Below are 26,589 nucleotides of genomic sequence, written 5' to 3'. Positions count from 1 at the left end.
TCTGTTTATTTATTTAATGTGTTGCTGCAAGCATTGCTTAGCTAAAAATACTAAGTTAGATGTTTGAGACATCTCTGTCTAACCATTTCCGTCTAAATATTTCCTCGCATGAGATAAAAGTATTTTGTCTGCCAATTCATTCAGACATGTAATGGGTGAATCTCACGAAACTCCTGTCATGAAATGTGTGGATCATATTTCACCCCAAAATAGAAAAAAGAATTGTGACATTTCAGGGTTCCATTAATCATGGTAAACCATTAAAAAAAAAAAAAAAAGGAATTTAAAAATTGTGATTTCACGTTCTGGAAAAGTCATAGAAATCAGTAAGTCATAAAGAAACACTGGTAATTTATATATATATATATATATATATATATATATATATATATATATATATTTTTTTTTTTTCATTTAATAAGTAATGGAAATTCATTGGTTAAAAGGAGTGGGAACCCTCAACATTATTTTCATGAAAATTTAGTAGTTATTACTATATGTATATTTACTGGTGGCTAAAAGTTTTGAATAATGTACAGATTTTGCTCTTATGGAAAGAAATTGGTACTTTTATTCACCAAAGTGGCATTCAACTGAACACAATGTATAGTCAGGACATTAATAACGTGAAAAATTACTATTACAATTTGAAAAAACATTTCAGAACTTCTTAAACTCCTTCAAAGAGTTCTCATCAAAAAATCCTCCATGTGCAGCAATGACAGCTTTGCAGATCCTTGTTATTCTAGCTGTCAGTTTGTCCAGATACTCAGGTGACATTTCACCCCACACTTCCTGTAGCACTTGCCATAGATGTGACTGTCTTGTCGGGCACTTCTCACACACCTTACAGTCTAGCTGATCCCACAAAAGCTCAATGGGGTTAAGATCCATAACACTCTTTTCCAATTATCTGTTGTCCAATGTCTGTGTTTCTTTGCCCACTCTAACCTTTTCTTTTTGTTTTTCTGTTTCCTGAGTCTTCTCTTTACTGTTGTACATGAAACTGGTGTTGAGCGGGTAGAATTCAATGAAGCTGTCAGCTGAGGACATGTGAGGCGTCTATTTCTCAAACCAGAGACTCTGATGTATTTATCCTCTTGTTTAATTGTACATCTGGCCTTCCACATCTCTTTCTGTCCTTGTTAGAGCCAGTTGTTCTTTGTCTTTGAAGACTGTAGTGTACACCTTTGTATGAAATCTTCAGTTTTTTGGCAATTTCAAGCATTGTATAGCCTTCATTCCTCAAAACAATGATTGACTGATGAGTTTCTAGAGAAAGCTGTTATTTTTTGCCATTTTTGACCTAATATGACCTTAAGACATGCCAGTCTATTGCATACTGTGGCAACTCAAAAACAAACACAAAGACAATGTTAAGCTTCATTTAATGAACCAAACAGCTTTCAGCTGTGTTTGATGTAATGGCAAGTGATTTTCTAGTATCAAATGAGCAATTCAGCATGATTACTGAAGGATAAGGTGTTGGAGTGATGGCTGCTGTCTAGATTTGATCAAAAATGACTTTTTTTCAAATAGTGATGGTGCTGTTTTTTTACATCAGTAATGTCCTGACTTATACATTATGATCAGTTGAATGCCACTTTGGTGAATTAAAGTTACCAATTTCCTTTCAAAACAGCAAAATCTGTACATTATTCCAAACTTTTGGCCACCAGTGTATATATATATAATGTATATTATATATGTAAATATTTATACCACATAATATCTGATGTAGTTGTTTTGTATTTGTGCTTAATTGACATGGAAAAAAATGTCAAAATGAAAAAAAAACAAAAAAAGGCTCAAAAATAAGCTTCAAAATCTTTGAGTAAAATGTTATTCTTTTATTATTATTATTATTATTTATTTATTTTGATTTGGGATAAAAATGCCAAACAATTCTGAGCACAAGTTTGCATTTCTAGTTCGGTATTACATTTCGGAAATTTGCGGCTGGGAATTCTCAGCAAGGTTAGCTAACCATACTCAGGATAGAGAACCATGCTGGCGGAATGGATTTAGTGACATGGCGACTCACGATTGGTCACTTGGTCAGGCAGTCTATTCTAATCCTCATTCCGCTGCTCCACAACGAGAACCGTTCGGCCAAATGCTGGAAGAACGATGAGATTCACCCCTAAAGACAGACAATATTTATAAGGATTTGTGCTCAAATAATAATTGGTCTTTCCATTAGTCTTGTGCTGGTGTCCTTTCACTGCATGTGTGAAATGTTCTCTCAGATAATTTGGCAAAAGTCTTGCGTCTCCCCATACTGGCCTAATCAGACAAATATTAAATGTTTTGGCCATTAATCAACACATGTAATGCAGACAGCAGAGGGAGTGATAGAGAAGTTTGCTGGTCTGGTGCATTCAGGTGTGTGTTAACAGTGCCAAGGAGGAAAGACATCAGCAATAATCTTAGAGAACCAATTGTTGCTGCCCATCAATCTGGGAAGGGTTATAAGTCCATTTCCAAACAATTTAAAGCCCATCATTTTACAGTGAGTGATTATTCACAAGTGGAAAACATTCAAGACAGTTGCCAATCTTCCCAGGAGTGGATGTCCCAGCAAATTCACCCCAAAGTCAGACCATGCAATGCTCAGAGAAATTGCAAAAAACCCAAGAGTTACATCTCAGACTCTACAGGCCTCAGTTAGCATGTTAAATGTTAAAGTTCATGACAGTACAATTAGAAAAAGACTGAACAAGTATGGTTTGTTTGGAAGTGTTGCCAGGAGAAAGCCTCTTCTCTCTAAAAAGAACATGGCAGCACGGCTTAGGTTTGCAAAATTGCATCTGAACAAACCACAAGACTTCTGGAACAATGTCCTTTGGACAGACGAGACCAAAGTGGAGATGATTGGCCATAATGCACAGCGCCACATTCGGCGAAAACCAAACACAGAGCATATCAGCACAAACACCTCATACCAACCGCCAAGCACGGTGGTGGAGGGGTGATGATTTGGGCTTGTTTTGCAGCCACGGGAGCTGGGCACCTTGCGTCTTTGAGTCTACCATGAACTCCTCTGTATACCAAAGTATTCTAGAGTCAAATGTGAGGCTATCTGTCCGACAGCTAAGCTTGGCCGAAATTGGGTCAGGCAACAGGACAATGATCCCAAGCACACCAGCAAATCTTCAACAGAATGGCTGAAAAAGAAAAGAATCAAGGTCTTGCAATGGCCCAGTCAAAGTTCAGACCTCAACCCGATTGAAATGCTGTGGCGGGACCTTAAGAGAGCTGTACATAAACAAATGCCCGCAAACCTCAATGAACTGAAGCAACGTTGTAAAGAAGAGTGGGCCAAAATTCCTCCACAACGATGAGTCTCTGTGAGAGACTGATAAAGTCATACAGAAAACAATTACTTGACGTTATTGCTGCTAAAGATGGTTCTACAATTGAATCATAAGGTGTACTTAGTTTTTCACACATGGCTCCTCCGTTTTGGCTTTACTTTTGTTAAATAAATCATGACACAGTGTAATATGTCATGTGTTGTTGTTCATCTGAGGTTGTATTTACCTAATTTTAAGACCTGCTAAAGACCAGATGATTTTTATTATGTCCTGATACGTAAAACCACAGAATTCAAGGAGGGTGTACTTTTTTTCACATGACTGTATATGATAAGATTTATAATGTCTCTCCACAGTGTACTCTTGCCCTCTTAATGAACCTTGGACATTTTCATCAAGTTATTCTCAGTAAATTATGAGATCATAGTGAGTCTCTAGGCCTGACAACTGCTGTCATCAGCTCTTTAAAGGGTGACCTAACTGATGATTCACAAATGATGTAATTTACACATCGACTCACAACAAGCCCACACACCATGTTTCCTCCTAAATGTTTTTGTAATGATCAATAGTCCTGATGGGATTATTAGCAGTGCTGTAAATTAAAATGAAAGCACCTCTAATTATCCAATCAAAATTGATCAAAAATATTATTTCTGTTGGTTGAGAATTAGTTTGATATACGTAACTCTTTTGTTTCAAACTAAAGACATCTTTAGCATCATTCACCCAATAATGAAAATCCTGTCATCATCCATTCACTGTCATGTTGTTCCAAACCATGGAACACAAAAGGAGATCACCATTCACCATCAGTCACCATTCATTTTCATTGCAGTTTTTTCATACATTGAAAGTGAATGGTGACTGAGACTAACATCAACTTTTGTGTTTCATGGAAGACAGTCATGAACAGGAATTTTCATTTTTGGGTGAACTCTCCCTTTAAAGCTGGAATTTGACAGCAAATCAAAGTCCATTAAGTGAACGAAACTCAGTCATGTGTGAACATCCAGTTATGCAAGCAATATCACAATTGTTTTCGCTTGTATAGTGTCTTCCATTCTTTTCATATTTCAGTTGCTTGTTTTTGTTGCTTTAGCAGATCTCTTTAGAGAACTTTAAAGGTATAGGTTTCTCACCACAGCACGAGACAACATGCACATTTGTGTCTCTGTGCTGTGTACCATTTCAGTCTAAATCACAGAAGGTACACATGACATTACAATGATTTCACAACAGTCTGGTCTGATCTCTCAGGTTAAATAACAACCACTGGGACATGCTTTTTACACAAAGTTTAATTAAAACAGACTAATAAATAGATTTTTTTTTTTAGTACTGCCTTGGTTTTCCTTCTAACACATGAGTGTTATACATTCTGCAGTCAAAAGAACTTGATTGGCTTGTTTACAACTTGGCACTCCTTTTCTGGTCTGATTCTGGTCAACCCAGGTTCTTTTACACAGGATAGCCCAAAGGCACTGCCAATCTGTGCTTTATATAACTATTATTATTACTAGGTAATAATCATCGCTACTAGATGTATCTTCAAATAATGTTCTAACAGCAATGTTAGAACATTTCATAAAGTGTCTTATTCCAGGAATGTCCAGTTGTTAAGATATGTTACAGAGTGACAAATTAAAAATATGATCACCAAAATAAATATTACAGTGAATCTAAGAAATATAGAAACTAACTAAAAGCATGAATAAAAGAGCTAATCATGTGCTTTTATAACTGTTTCAGGCAACCTGCAGCTAAACAGGATTGTTGTGCCTTAGGAATATGCATTATCGTTTCATTAAAACACCATTTTCCCCTCTATTTACATAATACTTTAGTTTCATAAAATCTGAAATGATCAATTTCAGTAGAACTCTTCTAAAAAGATTAAAGTCCCATTAGGTTTTATTAATACATTGAGATGATAAATGAGAATAATGGTATCAAACTGTTCTGTGCATTCACAGTATAGAACTATATATAATGTAACCAGTTTCTGTAGAGACTGCACTCAACAACAACATAATAAAAAAAAAACATTTTAAGACTAATGCATTTCATTTTCATAACAATATTCCATCAAGTCGAACTGCGTAATCTTTAATAAAAATAAAATAAAAAACTAAATATTTTAAGTGTTATTAAATCAATTTTAATGTCATTTTTCACAATTTACAGTAATTTGATGGAATTTTGGTATGAAATTGAAATGTGTAAATCTTTCAAATAGGCTAAAATATATATATTTTTTTTTGTTGTTTTTTTTTGAGTGTGTTTACTGAATAAGACCCTTTAAAATAGCACCTTAAATTTACTTCATCTTTTTCTTTTTGAGTTCACTGGAGTTTAGGCCCTTTAAAATTGTGCTTTTTCCTGAGATGACTGGAATCACCTGGTCAAAAAGCAGCAGAGAGCATGCCATACCTGTACAAAAGACAATACAAATATTTAAAACATTGACTGAACTTCTTTGAAGACACTGGTACAACACTGCAGAAAGACTATGAAGCCTGACATTACATGTCTTAGATTTGCATTTACAAATGTTAACAAACAGAAACTTAGTAACTTTTTGCTGATGTCATCTTGGATTTACAGTGACACCTAGTGGTGTGGATGCAACATCATTAAAAATCAACAGTTTTCAATTACAGATGTCATTGAAGAAATTGACTATGCACAGTCTAGCCATGATATAGTTTAATCCAAGAGTGAAAGTGTTCAATAACAAGACAAGTTACTGAGATTAAGCAGGTAGTATTCAGCTAGTCATGTGATTATAAAATGGCAGCCCCCATGAGGTCGCCCCTGCCCCATGTAGAATAAAACAGCTTTTTATAAGGTTACTGATATGACTAGAGTCCTCATCTCATGTGAGTGGTCACGATTTTATACGTTTCAAAATTGCAATTCATTTCTTTAAGAGTAAAACTTTTATAATGGGGGAACAATGACTGAGTGCACCTTTAAGTGTAACTAGATTTGTAAACGCTACAGATATTTGACTCAAAAATAATGATTTATAATTTATGAAATATTTCAGAGCTAATCTCAACTAGAAAAATGAATATTCACAGTAGAAACTTCCATGACTTTTTAGAATTTTATTAATTTCCATGACTTTTCCCAGCCTGACAATTTTAAAATTCCCTGATATTCAGAGGTTGTCCATGGCCATGAGAACCCTGCAAACAAATGCTATATGGCATTCTTTGACACTGCTGTTCTGTTGTTTGAGCTGTTTAACAGTACTATGAAAATAAATCCAAATTTTACTTTAGCACTGAAAATATCTTGTTCTGTAAATGTTGTTACATATTACGTGTTTGAAAGCACTTTTTCTAGCAAGTAACTTTCTGAATTTCATTCTTGCTGATTGATTCTTGCTGTTGATCACACAACAGTCTCACGTGTGAAACATTTTTTGGAAGTCACTCTGGACAAGAGCGTCTAACCAAATTGCTCACCTAGTATTGGTCCCAGACAGTATACAAATGTGTACTCTGAGACAGTGTTTCCAGGACAGGGAAACTGAATTGAGAATGCTAGTGCTGGGTTGAAGACTGCTCCTGTGATGTGTCCACCTTAACAAAAACAAGTGTGACTTCATTAACAAAATACAGATACTTTCTGCAAGTTTCTTTGCCGCTAACAGTATAGAAACGTTATTATAATGTTATTAATAGACAAGATCTGCTTACATTAAAGTAATAATCTGGGTTAAATTGAATTTAAGATGATTTGATAGCATTTGTGGCATAGTGATGATCACAAAAAAATAATTTGGAGTCATCCCTTCTTTAAAAAAAAAAAAAAAAGTTGCAGTGAGGCACTTACAATGGAAGTGAATGGGGCCAATTATTGGAGGGTTTAAAGGCAGAAATTTGAAGCGTATAATTTTATAAAAGCACCAACATTGATTCTTCTATTAAAACCTTTGTATTATTTGAGCTGTAAAGTTGCTTAAATTGTCGCTTTTACGGGCATTTTAGTGTTTTAGAGTTTACAGCGTTATGTCCACGTGGCTATAAAGTTGTAAAATTGGATATAACTTTACACAGACAAGGTTAGTAAGTGATGTTATCACACTATAATCACATTAACACACCTATTGTTAACGTCTTGTGGCTATACTTTTGAAACGGTGAGTATATAAACATTTATGGATTGGCCCCCATTCACTTCCATTGTAAGTGCCTCACTGGAACTGTGAATTATTATTATTTTATTTTTCTTAAGAAAAGGAGGGACGAGTCAAAATTAATACTATTATTAACTTTAATTGAATTTATCTTTAAATGTAATAAATGTAGATAGATGGATGGGTGGATAGACAGACAGATAGATAGACAGATAGATAGATGTTAGTTTTGTAGTCCAAAAACATGGTACAACCATTGTACTTTTTATTAGTGCACACACCTGCATAGGCTAAGGTGGTAATGACAGCAGCTATGGCATGAACTCGATATTTCTCCTCCACTTTATCCATGTTAGAGACTGCTGTGTGTATAAGAAAAGCGCAGCCCAGCTCCACCGCAGCGGCCTGTAGCACCGGGGCATTAATAGGGCTGTTCATGCATTTAAACCCCATCAGTTTGTGCTTTGAGTGAAGGTCAGAGAGCGCCAGTGCCCACACGTGTGGCATCACGCTGCGTGCCAGTACAGCCGCGGTCAGCTGGCATGAGATCCTTGCCAGTGCGCATCTGCGGGACAGAGTCCCGCGGCAAAGCTGCTCCAGCGCGCCGGTGGGGTTACAGATCGCACCGTGGAATGAAAGCCCGTGGACCACCGAGATCAGATACGTGAGTGTCAATGCAATATGAGTCTCGAGTCCGCCCACCTCCGCGAGCAGCTTTAACTCATGAGTGCACGCGCACAGCTGGAACGTAGAAATAAACTCCAGAACATTGATGGTCCAGAAGCGGTTTGGGAGCAGATATAAGACAGTCCTCCTCGTCGCCTCGCTGAAAACTACAATCCCCACCAGTAGGGACAAGGAGATGCTGAGATCGGCCATCTCTGCTACCTCCGTCCGGCCTCACCACGAATAATTGTGCGAAACCTTAATCCAGTCAGATAACTTTAGAGCGAGTCCGCCCCCGCAACGATCAGCCCCATTCATTTAAATCCTGCTGTTGTTTGGCTCATGTAAGCTAATTAATATTCATTAGCCAAGCCCTCAGCGCAACAGGGATTTGTTAATTCCTCAGTTGACTCACGCCCACGTCTGCCTTTTAGCCAATCACGTAGGCTCACTCGGAGAACGTCTAGTCACATAGTTAATATTCATAAATTATGCGTTCGCGTTATTCGTACATGGGAGTTCATCTTCAGGATAAAACTGCAATTATAATACAACATAAATAAATTCACCAGAAATTACGAAAAATCCGGCATGTTCTGACACTGAAGTTGTGAATTTGAAATGTAGCCAAGATTTTGATTAGGTTAATTGTATGACATTGCGTAATTTTCACCTAAATACAGAAACCAAAGGAAACATTTCTCAAACATTTACAGAGCAATAAAACGTTGCCTTTTGTTTACTCTGGAGAACCTTCAATATTGCTATTGTTGTTAACTGTTATTTTCCTGCAGAGGGCGCCGAGATACTTTGGTAATGGGTTGTCAAATTCAATTAAATTGAATTAAATACAAAGTGTTTAATATGCATGACAAAATAGTTTCGTGATGTCAAAGCAATAACACATTATAAATAAACTGATCAATTATTAGAACAGAAAAACAGTAATAAGTATGCAAAATAAATAGTTCACCCAAAATGAAAACTTTTTCATCATTTACTCACCCTCATGCCATCACAGATGTGTATGACTTTCTTTCTTCTGCAGAACACAAATGAAGATTTATAGAAGAATATCTCAGCTCTGTAGGACCATACAATGCAAGTGAACTGTGGCCAGAACTTTGAAGCTCCCAAAAGCATATAAAGGCAGCTTAAAAATGACTTAAGACGCAATATGATAGACGTGCGTGAGAAAAAAGATACATTTTAAGTCCTTTTTTTATTATGAGTCTACACTGTCACATTCATCTTTTGTTTTTGGCAATTAGCATTCCTCGTACATATCGCCACGTGCTTGGCAGGGAGGAAAATTCATAGTAAAATGGACTTAAATATTGATCTGTTTCTCACGCACACCTATCACATCGCTTCTGAAGACATGGATTTAAGCACTGGAGTCATATGGATTATTTTTATGCTGCCTTTATGTGCTTTTTTGGAGCTTCAAAGTTCTGGTCACTATTTACTTGCATTGTATGGACCTACAGAGCTGAGATATTCTTCTAAAAATCTTCACTTGTGTTCTGCAGAAGAGAGACAGTCATACACATCTGGGATTGCATGAGGGTGAGTAAATAATGAGATAATTTTCATTTTTGGGTGAACTATTCCTAATATATATCATGTGAGAATCTATCATCTATCTATCACATTCTGCTATTAACACAAATGTCTTAAGATATATCATAAGATCAGTCAATCTAGCAGACAGGAAGTCCGCTGTGGCGACCCCTAACGGGAGCAGCCGAAAGAAGAAGAAGAAGAAGAAGAAGAAGAAGAAGAAGAAGAAGAAGACGACAATCTAGCAGACATGTGGTCTCTTTTATATTGCATGTTCTTCCTCCACTGGTTCAGGTGACGCGTCTGGTCTCTTGCGGGAATGAGCGCAGCGCTGCGTGGGGAGCTCAATGGCCACTGGGAGTGCGGGTGGGCGGCGCTTCACGCTGCAGGTTTGTGTGCGTCTGTAGCAGTGAGACTGGAGCAAATGAGGGTGGAGGGACACAGAGAAACACACTGAATGCGTGACAGAGAAAAAGAGAGTCTGATCTGGGATATTACATTCGGATATCACTTTGGATAGAGGTGAGTGCAGGTCTTTATTGCTGTCACGCGTGTCGTGGAGCCGCAGTCTCGTTCACGGGGATCTTGCGTGACTCGGCGAGTCGGAGACGCTCTGGCGTGGGGCGCGTGTCTGGCTGCCTATTGATGAAAGAAATCACACGGCAGTGTGTATGGCTTTATCAGCAGGAATTTCTCTCATCATAGTGATCATTTCACTAATTTTGTTGGTCTGATATCAAGTCACCACCTGATCTGTAGAAGGTACGGTCGCTTTTTATATTGAATGTAACTGAATCAACATACTTGAGTGTTGAATGGATGTGTAATGTTGATCATTTAATATTTATTAGTAATTTATATTTTTATAAAATAAATAATATTGATTAATTATATAAATAATTTACTTGTACAAAATAAATACAAAATACAAATATATGTAAATGTATTAATAAAACAGATTTTCTAAAACAGAATAAAATATAGTTTTTATTTATAATAAATAATAAATATTTTACACATTTCTATTATTATAATTATCACTATTAATAATACTAATATTAGTAAAAATAAGCACTAGTTACCCATATATATATATATATATTACACACACCGATCAGCCACAACATTAAAACTACCTGCCTAATATTGTGTAGGTCCCCCTCGTGCCGCCAAAACAGTGCCAACCCACATCTCAGAATAGCATTCTGAGATTATATTCTTATCACCACAATTGTACAGAGTGGTTATCTGAGTTACTGTAGACTTTGTCAGTTTGAACCAGTCTGGCCATTCTCTGTTGACCTCTCTCATCAACAAGGCGTTTCCGTCCACAGAACTGCCGCTCACTGGATGTTTTTTTTGTTTTTGGCACCATTCTGAGTAAATTCTAGAGACTGTTGTGCGTTAAAATCCCAGGAGATCAGCAGTTACAAAAAAACTCAAACCAGCCCATCTGGCACCAACAATCACGCCACTGTCCAAATAACTGAGATCACATTTTTCCACATTCTGATGGTTGATGTGAACATTAACTGAAGCTCCTGACCCGTATCTGCATGATTTTATGCATTGCACTGCTGCCACACGATTGGCTGATTAGATAATCGCATGGATGATTGTTGGTGCCAGATGGACTGGTTTGAGACTGCTGATCTCCTGGGATTTTCACGCATAACAGTCTCTAGAATTCACTCAGAATGGTGCCAAAAAAAAAAAAAAAAAAAAAAAACATCCAGTGAGCGGCAGTTCTGCAGATGGAAACACCTTGTTGATGAGAGAGGTCAACAGAGAATGGCCAGACTGGTTCAAACTGACAAAGTCTACGGTAACTCAGATAACCACTCTGTACAATTGTGGAGAGAAGAATATCATCTCAGAATAGCAGTTGGCGCTGTTTTGGCGGCACGAGGGGGACCTACACAATATTAGGCAGGTAGTTTTAATGTTGTGGTTGATCGGTGTGTGTGTGTGTGTGTGTGTGTGTACTAATTTTATTTAAATATTTAACAAAAATATTTAAATATATATTACACATACATTTCTATTATTATTATTATTATTATTATTAATATTATTATTGTTCTTGCAACCATGTTCCCATTTATGGATGTTTATGCATTTTTGTTAAAATAAGGGACTGGTTACCCAACAGTCAAGAAAATGCTTATACACGATTTACACTGTAAGCAGCAATGACTGTCGCTTTGTGCAGACTGGAGCCATCAGAAATCATATATATATATATATATATACACACACACACACACTGTATATATACTGTATATATATATTGTACTGTTAAAAAGACATTTAAGTTCATCCAGTAGGATATTTGATCCTTAGTGGATTTGATCCTTTTAGAATTGGATATGAGCTTTATATTAAACCATTATGCTGGGATCATGTCTTTGGTCAGACATCAGACTGTATTGGGTTACGGAGTGATTTTAGAGTGGCTTCTTATTTCATAGTGTATGATGAAAATAAAACAGTGGTTCTTTGTATATTGAAGCTCTATTTAGTAACAAAGTCAGAACTTAATCTTTGCGGTTATTGAAATCATTACAGGAACTTGTGCAAATCTACCGGAATGCTATTTTTGTGGTTTGCTGTGTTGTGGATTTGTTTGACACATTGTAGGCAATGATATATGTGAAAGATAAGGACTAAACTGGGTCACTTGTATCAGTATTTCAAGTCCCCAATCCTTAAACCAGTTCAGTCAAGCAAGCGTCTCCATGGATATCACACTACGGACTGACATCTATAAATGGCTTGAAGTAGTTCCGAATTGGCAAATGACACCAAAACATGGTAAATCCTCGATAAACCACACCCACATGTGTTAAAAAGATAAAGTAGAAGATGCGTGGCATAGGAAATTTTAGCACCTCACATAGTTTGTGGAACATGGAATTTCATCCTTTTTTTATGGCCTTTTGGCTTTTTAATGGGATAGGAAAGTAGAGAGGTGACAGGAAATGAGAGGGAGAAGAGTGGAAATGGGATTGGGAAAGTATCTCACGAGTTGGGACTCGAACTCGGGTCACCCGTGATGCATCAGCACCACATGTCATGAGCGCAGCCCGTAAGGCTTCGGCTCTGACATGGAATTTCATTCTTAAAATGTTGTCATCACTATTTAAAGGGTATTTTAAGGTGTGAGATGCCATATCTGTGTGTGTTATGTGTTTGGTACAGTACCAGCAAACACATCTGCAGTGTAGGAAACTGATTCATTTATTTGGGGGGTTTGTGCTGGCAGATTAAAGTGGGGTTGGGTGATTTTGAAATGAGCAATTCCTTGGGCTACACGTCACCATGTGGTTTTAGGAACACCCTGTTTGTCATCCCAAAACAGGGGACAAAAACACACCATCTAGATGTGCATTTGGCCTAGAACCCTTGCTGTGACTTACACATTGTTATATGAGTCTGTCTGACTGTATTTGTTTTATCAGTCCATTCTTTCAAACAGTGACTTGTACTCTTCCATTGATTCAATACATCTTTTAAAACCGATGAATCCTGTGGTTGAAAGATGGTGTTTGGAAAATGGAAATCTTTCAGTTTGTTTCACAGAGGGATTTCAAATGGTGCACCCGTGGTTTATAAAGAAAAACTTGCCGAATTTCCATCCTCAATGAAGAAGAATGTTTATTTTTTATTTAAGTGATTAAAGTGAAATACTGTGATCTAAAGTGTGTAATTCCACTAGTGGCACCACAAGGATCTGTAAAAATAGCTTGCTTTTTACATTTTACACAAAATTGTGAGTGGTGCTTGCCTGTGCAAAACTCGCCGCAAGGCAAGTTTTCAGGGCATTGCTTTGCAATGTGTTCTATTTTTTAGCATGATCTCATGAAAATAATGTGATTGTGGCAACATTTTTGCATAATGATATTTTGCATAATTTCTATGTGGCTCATTGTACGGATCACGGCAGTTCCGAGGTGCAATGTCCACTGAGTGGCGCTAAAAGCGAGTACAATTTTCTGCTGAACAGATGAAGTTAAGGTTAATGTTTTATTAACAAAACTGACCTCCCTACTCTAAACCTTAAACCTAAACCTAACTGATAGTGTCAGAAAAAGTGAATGTGATATGAAAATGCAATTGCTGAAGGAACCATGTCATTTTGTGCTGCTTCTATGACATTTTCAATTTTTCACCATGCATGAAAATGCCGCGATGCGTACAATGAGCCACATTGAAATTATTTAGCAAAAATGTAGGCATATTAACATGATTCTATGCAACCTGGTTGGTATTAGCATGTTACTAGCTGACACGATGCGATTGGTAGGGATTCCTTGGTGGTTGCTAGGACATTGCTAGGTAGTTGCTTACTGACCCGAGTCAAAGATCCCTCGCCCAAGTCTCTAATTTTTTTGGTCCCTAGATATGTCTCCGTCCCTCTTTCAGTGTACATTTGAAAAAATGACATTTCATTTAAATCTAAATTCATGTATTTGTGTATTGATGTAGTACTTTTCTTACTGAATTTGTTAGTAGAGACTATGGAAGAACTAAAAAAGAGATTCAGAAAAAGAAACTGTAAGAAGGACTGTGAAGTGGATATTCTAATTATGGAAGAAGAGGCTCGAAAGAATATTCTTTATCATGCACGGTCTCTCTGTGAATCTTGCTAACAAAAGAAAGAATGCAAAGTGCTAGCCAGTTACATCAACTGACAATACAGCTACTTTAGAACTCTGTACCATTGCAGAGATGAAAAAAGTAGCAGCACACAGGAGGAGTGTGGGAGCCACCAGTGGGGGCCCCTGTGTGTCTGATCTCAGACCAGGGGGTGTCAGTGGTCCGATGGCCATCAATGGGTTTCTTTGGCTGTTTGCATGGGGGATTTTCATCTGACCACTTAAAGGGTCATTTCTTGAGGATCAAATGTCTCTTGATATTTTGAGATAAAAGCATTCATTGTACTTTGAAAACATAATGTAACTTTGAGAACTTGAAACTTCTGCTACTTTCCAACTGAAGAAGTAGGATAGATACTATTCCTCCTAAACACTAGAAGAACTAAAACATTGTGCTGTTGTGTTGTTTGTGTGGAATTCTTAGTAAACTGTGTGCATCTTTGAAACAATGGCATATAAGAGGTGTAAAACAAGAGCTAGATGCAGATTAGTAAAAGGAATGTATAACCTAATTTAATTCAGTTATTATAATTCATGGGTAGCATCTCTGTACGTTTGGAGGGTCCAGTGAGTTTGGAGCATGCATGTGGTTTTTGCGTTCCTGTGGCCCACTTTCCCCATGCCCTTTTTATTGTTATGCAATACCTGTCACTGAATGTTAACATCTCAGTGCACGCCCCCAGATGAGTTCAGAAGAAATGAGCCACGACATTTCTGTCCACTTTTTCCATTACAACCCCATCCAGACATATTCCTACTCTTCCTTGCTCTTATTAGTAACAGTACTTACAGTAGTTGTGTGTTACTGTACATGGAGGCTTTGATTATAATGCTATCATCATCTTTATTTTCATTACCATATTAGCATTGATGGATTGAAAATATTTTTTTTATTATTTGGAAATCCCTTGTAAATATTCTATAATTTCAGTTTGATAAGTTGCTGACATTAATAGTTGTACTAAACTGCAAAAAAAAAAAAAAAAAAAAAAGAAGAAAAAAAGAGACTTTCTTAATGAGTATTTTTGTTTTCCAGTAAAACTATTTAAACATCCTTTGTTTTTAGCGAATATATCTGGAATTAAATGTATTTGTCTTACCCCCTTGGCAAATTAGTATTTTTTTCTTGTTTTAAGCATAAACCTCAGTAAATTTTGAGGAGCTCTACTGTACTTCTGTGGTGATGTGTGGAAGATCTAGCTATGCAGAGTGTTCCAAATCAGCCACTTAGCTGCTGATTTGGTTTTGGGACAGAACTAGTGACTCCAGATAAAGTCATGTCTTTACACCTGTTATTAGTATCACATATTGACACAAAGCTGCATTGTGTATCAGTCATTGCTTGAAATGGAAAATAAACTGGACGTTTCATACGTATGATTCACTCTTGACCTATAAACCAGCATCAGACACAATTGCGTTGGAGGGTGGGCAGAGATATTAAGTTCATAAATGTCTTGAGTTCCTCTAAGCTCTGTTTCCACATTAATTGCTAATTTACAGGCCGACCTTACTAAATTCCAAGCAATTCAACAAGATTTTTTTTTTTAGGCCAGGCAAACATTAAATATGGTTGTCACTCCCTTTCTGAGTGCTCAATCCAATTCTGTACATACAGAGTTTGCTTATTTATGGAAGTGACAACAGAATTTATCTGAAAAATTCAGACAGTGACAACCGTATTTACATTGAGGCCAGAAACAATGCGAATGCTTGGCCAACGCGTGGTTCAGTTGAACATGCATAACTTGCATTCTTGCGTAACTGTGGCGGTAACAAGCCTCAGTACTCAAAAGGGCGATAGAGTGGGGGCCTGGGTAGCTCAGTGGTAAAAGACGCTGGTTACCACCCCTGGAGCTCGCTAGTTAGAATCCCAGGGTGTGCTGAGTGACTCCAGCCAGGTCTCCTAAGCAACCAAATTGGCCCAGTTGCTAGGGAGGGTAGAGTCACATGGGGTAACCTCCTCTTTGTCGCTATAATGTGGTTCTCGCTCTTGGTGGGGCACGTGGTGAGTTGTGGGTGGATGCTGCGGAGAATAGCGTGAAGCCTCCACGTGCGCTACTTCTCCGCGATAACACGCTCAACAAGCCACGTGATAAAATGCGCGGGTTGATGGTCTCAGACGTGGAGGCAACTGGGATTTGTCCTCCGCCACCCGGTTGAGGTGAATCACTACACGACCACGCGGACTTAAAAGCGCACTGGGCATTCCAAATTGGGTGAAAAAGGGGGAAAAAATCCCCCCCCCCCCCAAAAAAAGGCCATAGAGTTATCTAGATGTGTCATTAAACTGGATATTATTGAGGGAAGTTTCTATAAATATATTGACTTCGCCTTACTTGCTCAGCAATGTTCTCTTCAAACTACTGTGCCATCATGACAATGGCTAGCTTTAAAGTGAAAACTCACAAAGAAGTGGACAATTCACACTAATATACGCTATAGCGCCCCTTGTGGCAACGTTCATTATGAATGCAACACATACTTGAAGTACCAAAAAATTGAGAATGCGTTGCTAGAAGTGTTTACGTAAAGTATGTTTTGGCCCTAAATCTGCTAATTGTGTACAGATACAGAACCAAACTTTCTCTACCACAGTTGCATCCCTATACTTTGCTCAAAAATTGCAAACTAAAAATAGGTTAAACTGTTAGCATCCATGTTACTTGTTTACTGTTGTGAGATGCCAAAAGGTTGCTATGGTTAATACTATTTCAGTCATCACAATTTCAGGAGTGACGTCTGTATTCCGTACACACTGAATGCTAATTAGTGGGATTCACACCTGCATTTAAATGTGGTTGTTTTGCAGCATCTTAGTTTCATAGTAACGGATGTATGCTGTCTCTTATGATGTCAGTTTTTCAAACCCCCACAATTATACACTTCATGAACCATAAAACATCCACCACCCACTCTGGTTTGAGCTCTAAAATGTGCTCAGGTATGACTAAGAACTATAAATTACCCACATGAATTATTCCACTGTATCCAGCATTCAAAATGTAATGCACAAGTTCATTGGTTGATTTTGAAAAGTTAACTTCTGGTTTATTTGTGAACATTTCTGCTGCTTCATGAACTGATTTCAGAGGTGTACTTTATCTCAATGGTTGATTAAGTAAAGTCATACAACTTGTATTTCACTGGAGCGTGAACCAAAAATGTATTTTGAAATCATGCAGTGCAAGTAGATTTTTCAAGCTCCATTTTCTTAAGAAAATTTGAATGGTGCTTGCCTGTGCAAAACTCACTGCTGCAATGCTAGGGTGTTGTGTGTGGTTGCCAGGGCATTGCTGTGTGTTCGCTAAGGTTTTCTAAAAAGAGTTTTTATTAGCACTTTGCAGGCTGGTTACTAGGGAGCTCTGGCTGTTAGCCAAGGTGTTGATAGGTGGTTAGTGGTTACTAGGGTGGTCTGTGTGGTTGTTAGGAGGTTGCATACTCACTGTGAATTCGGAAACAGTAAGTAGATATTTCTTTAGCTAAACTCACTCAGTGCTTTTTGAAATTCGAACCATGGCCCCCAGTGCCCGAAACAGGAAGTGTTTTTGAACATTTGGGTGAAATGCCCACAAAGGGGTGCCAAAAGCGACTTGTTTTTACTTCTAAATAATGTAATTAATGTATATTCCTCGTTCAAAGTCTATGGGATGTTTTATCATCTGCCAGGCGACAATCATAAGTCTGATTTCTTAGAAAAGTAATTGCACACATCTCCTCAACAAGCCGCATGATTTGAGGTGTCATCAATATCCTTAGAACAAATAGTGCAGGGTGAGTTACGTGACAAATTAATGGTTAGGGGTTTGTTCAAATCCCTAAACTTAAGTATGAGCAATAATAACAGGGATGCTTACCTTAGCAAATATCACTTATTTTTATGGCTGGGGCAAGCAGGTGAATAAGGTGTGGTTCTGTGCAAAGAAAGTTGGCAAGCCTCCCGATGGCTTAAGTCCAGCTTCCCCCTGTATCAAATGATAACCATTATCAAAAGACCAGGACAGCAAGGGAGGAACCCAGGGTGTGATCTTACACTCTTAAAAAAAAAAAAAGAATCTACAGTATATGACACCTTAGGGTAATACTGTAAAGGTCTGACAAGCTGAGCTGCTCAAATGATACTCTCATATGCTTCAGTACACACGTGTACTTAGATACACATTTACATACCATCAATGGCACAGAAATGATCTAGAAAGTGTGTGTGTGTGGGGGGGGGAGCCACATTATAAATCTTATCAGCTTGGCTCATAAATATTAATTATGTGATGTAAAGTTGTGATGACGCATATATCTAGATTCACAGTCTTATTGTGTCTTATAAGCATAACTCATTTTGAGCTATGTGCTATGTCTACGTGGCTGTATGATTAATGTTGCACTGTAGTTTCCTGAAGGAACCATATTTAGTTTTGTTTATTTATAAACCTGACTTTAGGTTTGTTGGTCCAGTAGTCCATGGTGAAAAGCAGTGAACGCTGACAATTGTAGATTAGCACTTACTGCTTGCATGTTCGCTCAGTTCATCAAAGCAAGTGGTTGACATTGGCTTCTGGGTCTTAAAGCTGTCGTTTTATGTGGTGGAAAAATTTCCCAAAAAGTTGGTGGGCGACAGAGCTGCTACTAGAGTGGGGGGTGCATTGATCATTTAACCATTAGTCTGGGATCATTTCACTGTCTGTCAGGGCGGGGTCATCAGAAGGTTTTGGAGGATTCGAAGCCAGTCTATGGTTGGTGAATTTCTGAAATTGAGGGGGACATGTTCCCCCTGTCATAATTGTTCCTGCACCTCTGCATAACATAAATTTGGATTATTTTTAAACTACAGTAATTATAATTACTACAGCCTAACATTAGCCCACACAGCCACATCCTTACCCTAACCGTAAAAGAAAATTGAGTTGTTTTAGTTGGTTTTGTCAGATGATGCTCAGTTTTGACACCTAAACTAAGTACGTACACAAGCACACAAATGCGCTTGCACGCACACACACTTTTCTTCTTGAAATAAGGGGAATCTGTGACGCAGCTGTTTCCATCCACCAGCTGTCCAACTCCTCACATATAAAGCACAATACTCAGAGGTGCCCATCGCCATGACAACGTGCTTAATAATGTACGCCCGCAAGGCATGCTGGGAGTGAAACGTTCCAGCGGAGCACACAAGAATATCATACTTCTCCGTCTTTTGCCTTTTGAGTTCCCTTTTTAAATTAACCAAATTTTAACATTTTGTGGCACAAAATTTTTCAGATGGTTTTTGCTACAGTACCTTTCAGACTTCAATATGTAAATGACTAATTACGATTGACTAGCCTCCATATACAGGAGTATACTGGACGTCACAAGGCTGCTTCTCTAGCTTCCTCATCAACCAGATAAATTCGTCCTTTGTCTTAAGACAGAAAAAAAAACAAGGAAGCCTTCCTGATAAGTCTTGCTATTTATTCACGCTTTACAATTCCAGCATTAAGAAACATCTTACTGTAATTCTAATCACAAGATATGACAAATTTCTTAGCAGTTGTCCCGTTCTGTCTGCATGCAACACAACTTCCTCAAACGCAGGTCTGTGATTTATTCTCTCACTAGAATACTGTTGAGAGAACACAGCGTTTTAAGGAGTGGTGTGCTTTTACTTTTCTAAGTGATTAGTCTGGGGGACATTAAAACAGGCTGTTCGTCAACAGGGAATACCCTGATTAAAACTCAGTGCATGCTCTGATTTGATTTTACTTTTTCTGTTTCTTCTGTATATACAGTATACACACAGCCTTCAATACATAACACACTCATGCAAACAAACTTTTTGCATTTCTTTTCCTTTGGTCTACTTCGCTCTCCATTTGGTTACTCTCCTTTCAGCCCTATATACCTGATACCCATGCTCTCTTTGAAAGGAGGAAAAGAGGTGGGGTGAGGGTGGTTTGATGAATAATAGAGCAGCCTATTACTGTACAGGCTGTGCATTATGTTCTCATTCACTCCCTAAATCGCTCCAAAGCTCTCCCTCGATCTCAAAACACACCCAAAAGTTGTCAACCAGAAGAGTAGAGAAGAGCATGAGGTGAATTGGGACAGGTTGGATCTGCTGAGATTGAGTAAAAGTGAATTAGAGGTGTTTACTATGGCAAGCATTACTACTTATTGTTCATACGTAGGGTTAGTGATTTGATCAAACCTCTAACCCTAAGTATTAAACTTTGGGGCTTTACTTGTCTTGCACCACATTGGACTCACATTGGAGAAAATCTTACAGATTGGGGGTGAGGTCTTTTGACTTTCCACCCAGCAACCACTTAGCAATGCCCTAGCAACCACTCATAACACCTTCCCAACCACATAGCAACCCCCTGGCAAGCAACCTATTATGGCATTAACTTTGACATGGCAAAGCACCACTCATATTTTCTTCGGATATTGTAAAAATCGACTTGTTTTTTGATTCCAAGGAAATTCCAGGGTGGGATGGGGAATGTTTCATGCGTGATGTCATTTAAGATTACAGCTAGCCGACAAGCCCTTTGAGAGAAAGCAGAGAATTTTATTGAGATTTAGCTCTAGACATAAATTGGACGTGGCCCCTTCAAGAACCAGAGTTTTGCGACACCTGCTTTTCAGCACTCTCTCGTGTTAGAGACGTGAGAACATATGTTGTGCAAGAGAGCTCCCGGTTTTGTTAATCATTTGAGAATTCTTTGGGTAAATATAAAATTTCAAACAAGATGCTTATAAATTGCATTAAATATGTGTTCAGGAGAGTCATATGTTAAAACTGAGTGTTTGTTATGGATCATTTTTGAAGGATGCATATGAATTGCATGTGTGGAGTTTGACAACGTTTTGTCACATGCGAGGACTGGGTATGTTAATTTAGAATTAACCATATCTTATTTAATGATTTATAGCCCAGAGTGTTTTCCAATTGAGTGAACGTGTAATGAGAATATTATTGTTTTAAACGGTTATACATACAAGTCTGGTTAAAAAATAAGCAAAATGTTTGGAGTGATTTAAGCATGTGTTAAATGTATTAAATGCTGTGAATGATATAAGCATGCATTAAGGTGATGTATGCTTAAGCGTAGGGGTAGGCTAATGCCCTGTATGTATTTTCATTTGACATTAGCCTCTACCGTATTTCATTGTACCATATTTAATTTTTTTGTGTTTTCTTTCTTTTTTCTTTTTTTCTTTCTTTATTTTTTTTTTTTTGTAAACAGCCATCAGAATAAAACCCCAAAAGATATTTTTGTATCCGTGTTGTTTATTTACAACCCACCAGCTACATGTCAAAGGTTTTAATGAGCTTTATGCATTTTGGGGTCAGGTAAGGGCATTGACAAAATATTTTCTATGTAAAAACAACAAAGTCCACATAAACATAGTAATACCAGTGTGTGTGCGAGCCACAAACGATTGTGTTTTCGTGTATGTCCCTTTGTAGAACTGGAGATGTTCTAGTTGGGCTGTGTGTGTGTGTGTGTGTGTGTGTGTGTGTGTGTGTGTGTGTGTCTCGTACATTATTGTGATGTCCTGACATCAGCAGATACCATGATTCATCTTACTGCTGTGCTGCTCACTTAAGTTTATGTTGGAAACGGACATTAAGCAACATTACACACGATCTGCTCCACCAGTACTGGAGCCAAAATTCCAGCTCTGCTGACATTACTGTCTGAGAGAGACAGCTTTATTTAAAAGGAGTAATAAATTACTATCAAGGAATTACTCCTGATACACCAATCAAATGCCTATAGTGCAGGTGACACCCTCAGAATTACTATAGACCATAAGGTTGGCAGTGCAGAACCAATTGCATTTAGGGGATTGGATTGAATTGGAGGACTGGTGCTTAGTCCACTCAGCACACACACACAGGGGTTGATATTGAGATGTCTAGATGTATAGGGTTAGGGATTGATTATAGATTTATAGGTGTAAAGTTAGGGGTTGATATAAAGTTGAATAGAGTTGGGGTTTATATGTATCGGTGTCTTACGTTAGGGGAAATATAGGTGTATATATTGATGTAGAGTTAAGGGGTTAATATACAGTGTGTATATAGGTGTCTAGTATTAGGTGTTTATAGAAGTATGTGTATATATAGGGTCTGTTACAGAACTTGGTGAGCTGCCTCGCTGTCTCGCTGTCTCCTGCCTACATAGGCAGCTGTCTTCTATGGCAGCATCCTAACCGAAATGGAGCCTCATAAGAGAGTGATTTGGAATGTTCTACACAGGCGCCAGCTCCGCGCATCATTCAAATTGATTTCTCGCATGCAGCGCACAAGAGACTCAACTCGAAACTGATTTCAATACAGGTGAAGCAAGAGAAATGGCTCGATCCTCTACAGAGCATAAATATGCACAGGACACACACATTTTGGGTAAAATAGTCCGTTTTGTATCATATTAAACAGTTATTTATCGATACTTTTTTAGAATTTAATGTATTAAGTATATTTATAATCAAAATTTCTCTTGCTTCGTCTGCCACCTTGGATTTATTTTTCCACCAAGCTCGTCACAGTGCATTCTGGGATCGTCTACCTGGGGAAGGGTACATAAGATGCTACCTTAGAATTTGGCCAAAACGAGATATGTTAGGAGGCAGCATAATTAAAAAAACCTAACTTTTGGAACAGCCTATGCTCCAGGAGCACGCCTACTGTATGATGTCTTAAAATGCTGCCTCCAGAGGAAGCTCACAAGGTTTTGGACAGACCGATAGTTAGGGGATGATATATATAGGTGTATATAGGTGTCTAGTGTTAGTGGTTTATATAGGTGTATTTATAGGTGTCTAGCGTTGGGGGTTGATATACAGAAGGTGTATACTGTATATTGGTGTGAAGTGTTAGGGGTTGATAAATAGGTGTGTATATAGGTGTCTAGCATTAGGGCTTGATATTTAGGTGTGTATTAGGTGTCTAGTGTTAGTGGTTTATATAACCACAGTGTGTATATACTTTATATACATGTACACTGGCAGCCAAAAGTTGGAATACAGATTTTGCTGTTTCGGAAGGAAATTGGTACTTTAATTCACCAAAGTGGCATTCAACTGATCGTAATGTATAAATCAGGACATTACTGATGTAAAAAACAGCACCATCACTATTTGAAAAAAGCCATTTTTGATCAAACCTAGACAGGGCCCATTTCCAGCATCCATCACTCCAACACCTTATCCTTCAGTAATCATGCTAAATTGCTAATTTGATACTAGAAAATCACTTGCCATTATATCAAACACAGCTGAAAGATATTTGGTTCATTAAATGAAGCTTAACATTGTCTTTGTGTTTGTTTTTGAGTTACCACAGTATGCAATAGACTGGCATGTCTTATGGTCAATATTAGGTCAAAAATGGCAAACAAAAGTAAGCTTTCTCTAGAAACTCGTCAGTCAATCGTTGTTTTGAGGAATGAAGGCTATACAATGCTTGAAATTGCCAAAAACTGAAGATTTCATACAAAGGTATACACTACAATCTTCAAAGACAAAGGACAGCTGGCTCTAACAAGGACAGAAAGAGACGTGGAAGGCCAGATATGTAAAAATAAACAAGAGGATAAGTACATCAGAGTCTCTAGTTTGAGAAATAGATGCCTCACGTGCTCCTTGAAACAACCACACTGTCTTTTTCCAGATCAGCCTGTATTTCTCCTGAGGTTACCTGTGGGTTTTTCTTTGTATCCCGAACAATTCTTCTGGCAGTTGTGGCTGAAATCTTTCTTGGTCTACCTGACCTTGGCTTGGTATCAAGAGATCCCTGAATTTTCCACTTCTTAATAAGTGATTGAACAGTACTGACTGGCATTTTCAAGGCTTTGGATATCTTTTTATATCCTTTTCCATCTTTATTTAGTTCCATTACCTTGTTACGCAGGTCTTTTGACAGTTCTTTTCTGCTCCCCATGGCTCAGTATCTAGCCTGCTCAGTGCATTCACGTGAGAGCTAACAAACTCATTGACTATTTATACACAGACACTAATTGCTATTTAAAATGCCACAGGTGTGGGAAATTAACATTTAATTGCCATTTAAACCTGTGTGTGTCACCTTGTGTGTCTGTAACAAGGCCAAACATTCAAGGGTATGTAAACTTTTGATCAGGGCCATTTGGGTGATTTCTGTTACCATTATGATTTAAAAAGGAGCCAAACAACTATGTGATGATAAATGGCTTCATATGATCACTATCCTTAAATAAAAGACAGTTTTTTTTGCATGATCAGTCATATTTTCAAAATCAATGCCAAAATTTCACCATTTCTGCCAGGGTGTGCAAACATTTGAGCACAACTGTATGTGTCTAGCAGTAGGAGTTGATATACACTGCGTGCCCAATTATTAGGCAAATTGTATTCCTCAGGATTAATTTTTATTGTTGAACAAACACAATGCTCTCAGTCAATCCAAAATGTTAGTGAACCTCAAACCTGAATGTTTAACAAAGAAAAAGTGAGTTTTGTCTTTCTCAAGGGAATATATAAGTGTGCACAATTATTAGGCAACTAAATTGCAAAAATAATTTCTCCCAACTTAATTGTTTATTCTCAATTTTTAGTTGCAACAAATAAGTAACACAAAATGACAATTAAATATAATTTTTGGCCTTTCAAAAATATTCAGTGACCAATATAGCCACCCTTCTTTTCAATAACTGCCAATGGCCTTCCATCCATGGAGTCTGTCAGTTTCTTGATCTGTTCACGTTCAACTTTCGCTGAAGCAACAACCACAGCCTCCCAAATGCTGTTCAAAGGGGTGTATTGTCTTCCCTCACTGTAAATCTCAAGTTTGAGTAGGGCCCACAGTTCTCAGTAGGATTTAAGTCAGGTGAGGAAGGGGGCCAAGTCATTATTTGGGCATCTTTGAGGCCCTTGCTGGCTTGCCAAGCAGTGGAGTACTTGGATGCATGTGATGGAGCATTGTCCTGCATAAAGATCATGGCCTTCTTGAATGCTGAGGACTTCTTCCTTTACCACTGCTTGAATAAAGTACTTTCCAGAAACTGGCAGTAGGTTTGAGAGTTGAGTTTCAGTCCATCTTCAACTCGAAAAGGTCCAACTACCTCATCCTTAATGATAGCAGCCCATACCAGTACCCCTCCTCCACCTTGCTGGCACCTGACTCGAAGTGGTGCCCTGTGTCCATTAGTGATCCAGCCACGGGCCCATCCATCTGGTCCATCAAGAGTCACTCTCATTTCATCTGTCCATAAAACCTTTGAAAAATCTTTCTTCATGTACCTCTTTGCCCAATCTTGACGCTTTAACTTGTGAATATATTCAGTGGTGGTTGTGTTTCAGCCTTCTTGACCTTGGCCATGTCTCTGAGCACTTGGCACCTTGTACTCCTGGACACTCCAGGTAGGTTGTAGTTCTGGAATATGGTAGCATTGGAGGATAATGGGTTCCTGGTAGCTTTACGTTTAATTCTTCTCAAGTCTTTTGCAGTTAATTTGCGCCTTTTTTTTCTCCATGTGTTTTTTGTGCCCCAGTTGACTATTCGCAATAAAACGTTTGATTATCCGGTGGTCACGCCTCAATAGTTTAGCTATTTCAAGAGTGTTGCATCTGTCTGAAAGGCATTTTACAATATTTGACTTTTCAGTGTCAGTTAAATCTCTTTATTGGCCCATTTTACCTGAGGTAATGAAGCTGCCTAATAATTATGCACACCTTCATATAAGGTATTAGTCACTTTCACTACACCCTCCCTCATTACACAAATGCATACCACCTGAAAATGATTGAATCCAATAAGCATTAAAGTTTGTATGGTTTGGAGTTGGAAAATGTGCATGGAAATAATAAGATCAGAATACTCACTTGCCTAATAATTGGGCACACAGTGTATGTATATAGAGGTGTGAAGTGTTAGGGGTTGATATATAGGTGTATATATAATAATAATAATTCCTTACATTTATATAGCGTTTTCTTGGGACTCAAAGTGCTTACATCATAGCGGGGGAAACTCCTGAACCACCACCAGTGTGCAGCATCCACCTGGATGATGTGACCGCAGCCACCACACTCCAGCTAATGGTGTAGAGGAGAGTACAGTGATGTAGCCAATTCAGATGTGTAGGGGATTATTAGGAAGTCATGATGGATAGAAGCCAATGGGGGAATTTGGCCAGGATGGTGCCTTTTTACAGTATAGTGTCCCTTTACTATACTGGGGTGTTCGGACTCACACAGACCGCAGGGTGAGCAC

General features: G+C 38.1%; 2 protein-coding genes across 4 annotated transcripts in view; one reads left to right on the top strand and one right to left on the bottom strand.

Annotated features, from left to right (window-relative positions):
* Positions 1–5,571: 5,571 nt before the first annotated feature.
* Positions 5,572–8,423, bottom strand: LOC127416927 (aquaporin-11-like). Its single transcript, XM_051656531.1, has 3 exons — positions 7,749–8,423; positions 6,794–6,910; positions 5,572–5,750 (listed from the first exon to the last, which is right to left on the bottom strand). Exons 1-3 carry the CDS (start codon positions 8,344–8,346, stop codon positions 5,638–5,640), a joined length of 828 nt encoding a protein of 275 aa, XP_051512491.1. The 5' UTR covers positions 8,347–8,423; the 3' UTR covers positions 5,572–5,637.
* A 1,527-nt stretch (positions 8,424–9,950) lies between these two features.
* LOC127416914 (serine/threonine-protein kinase PAK 1-like) overlaps positions 9,951–26,589 on the top strand; it is a 60,615-nt gene continuing 43,976 nt past the window's right edge. The window contains exon 1 of one of the 3 annotated variants that reach the window (XM_051656517.1): positions 9,951–10,085. The gene's annotated coding sequence lies outside the window, so the exon portion shown is untranslated. Of the gene's footprint in view, positions 10,219–10,245; positions 10,459–26,589 lie in introns of those variants that run through there. The other 2 variants (XM_051656516.1, XM_051656515.1) reach the window with 2 other exon arrangements.

Source organism: Myxocyprinus asiaticus, chromosome 26, assembly GCF_019703515.2.
Source record: "Myxocyprinus asiaticus isolate MX2 ecotype Aquarium Trade chromosome 26, UBuf_Myxa_2, whole genome shotgun sequence".
In the NCBI taxonomy this organism is placed as follows: Eukaryota; Metazoa; Chordata; class Actinopteri; order Cypriniformes; family Catostomidae; genus Myxocyprinus; species Myxocyprinus asiaticus.
Note: the sequence above shows the minus strand (reverse complement) of the source record. Positions and strands in the feature narration are given on the sequence as shown.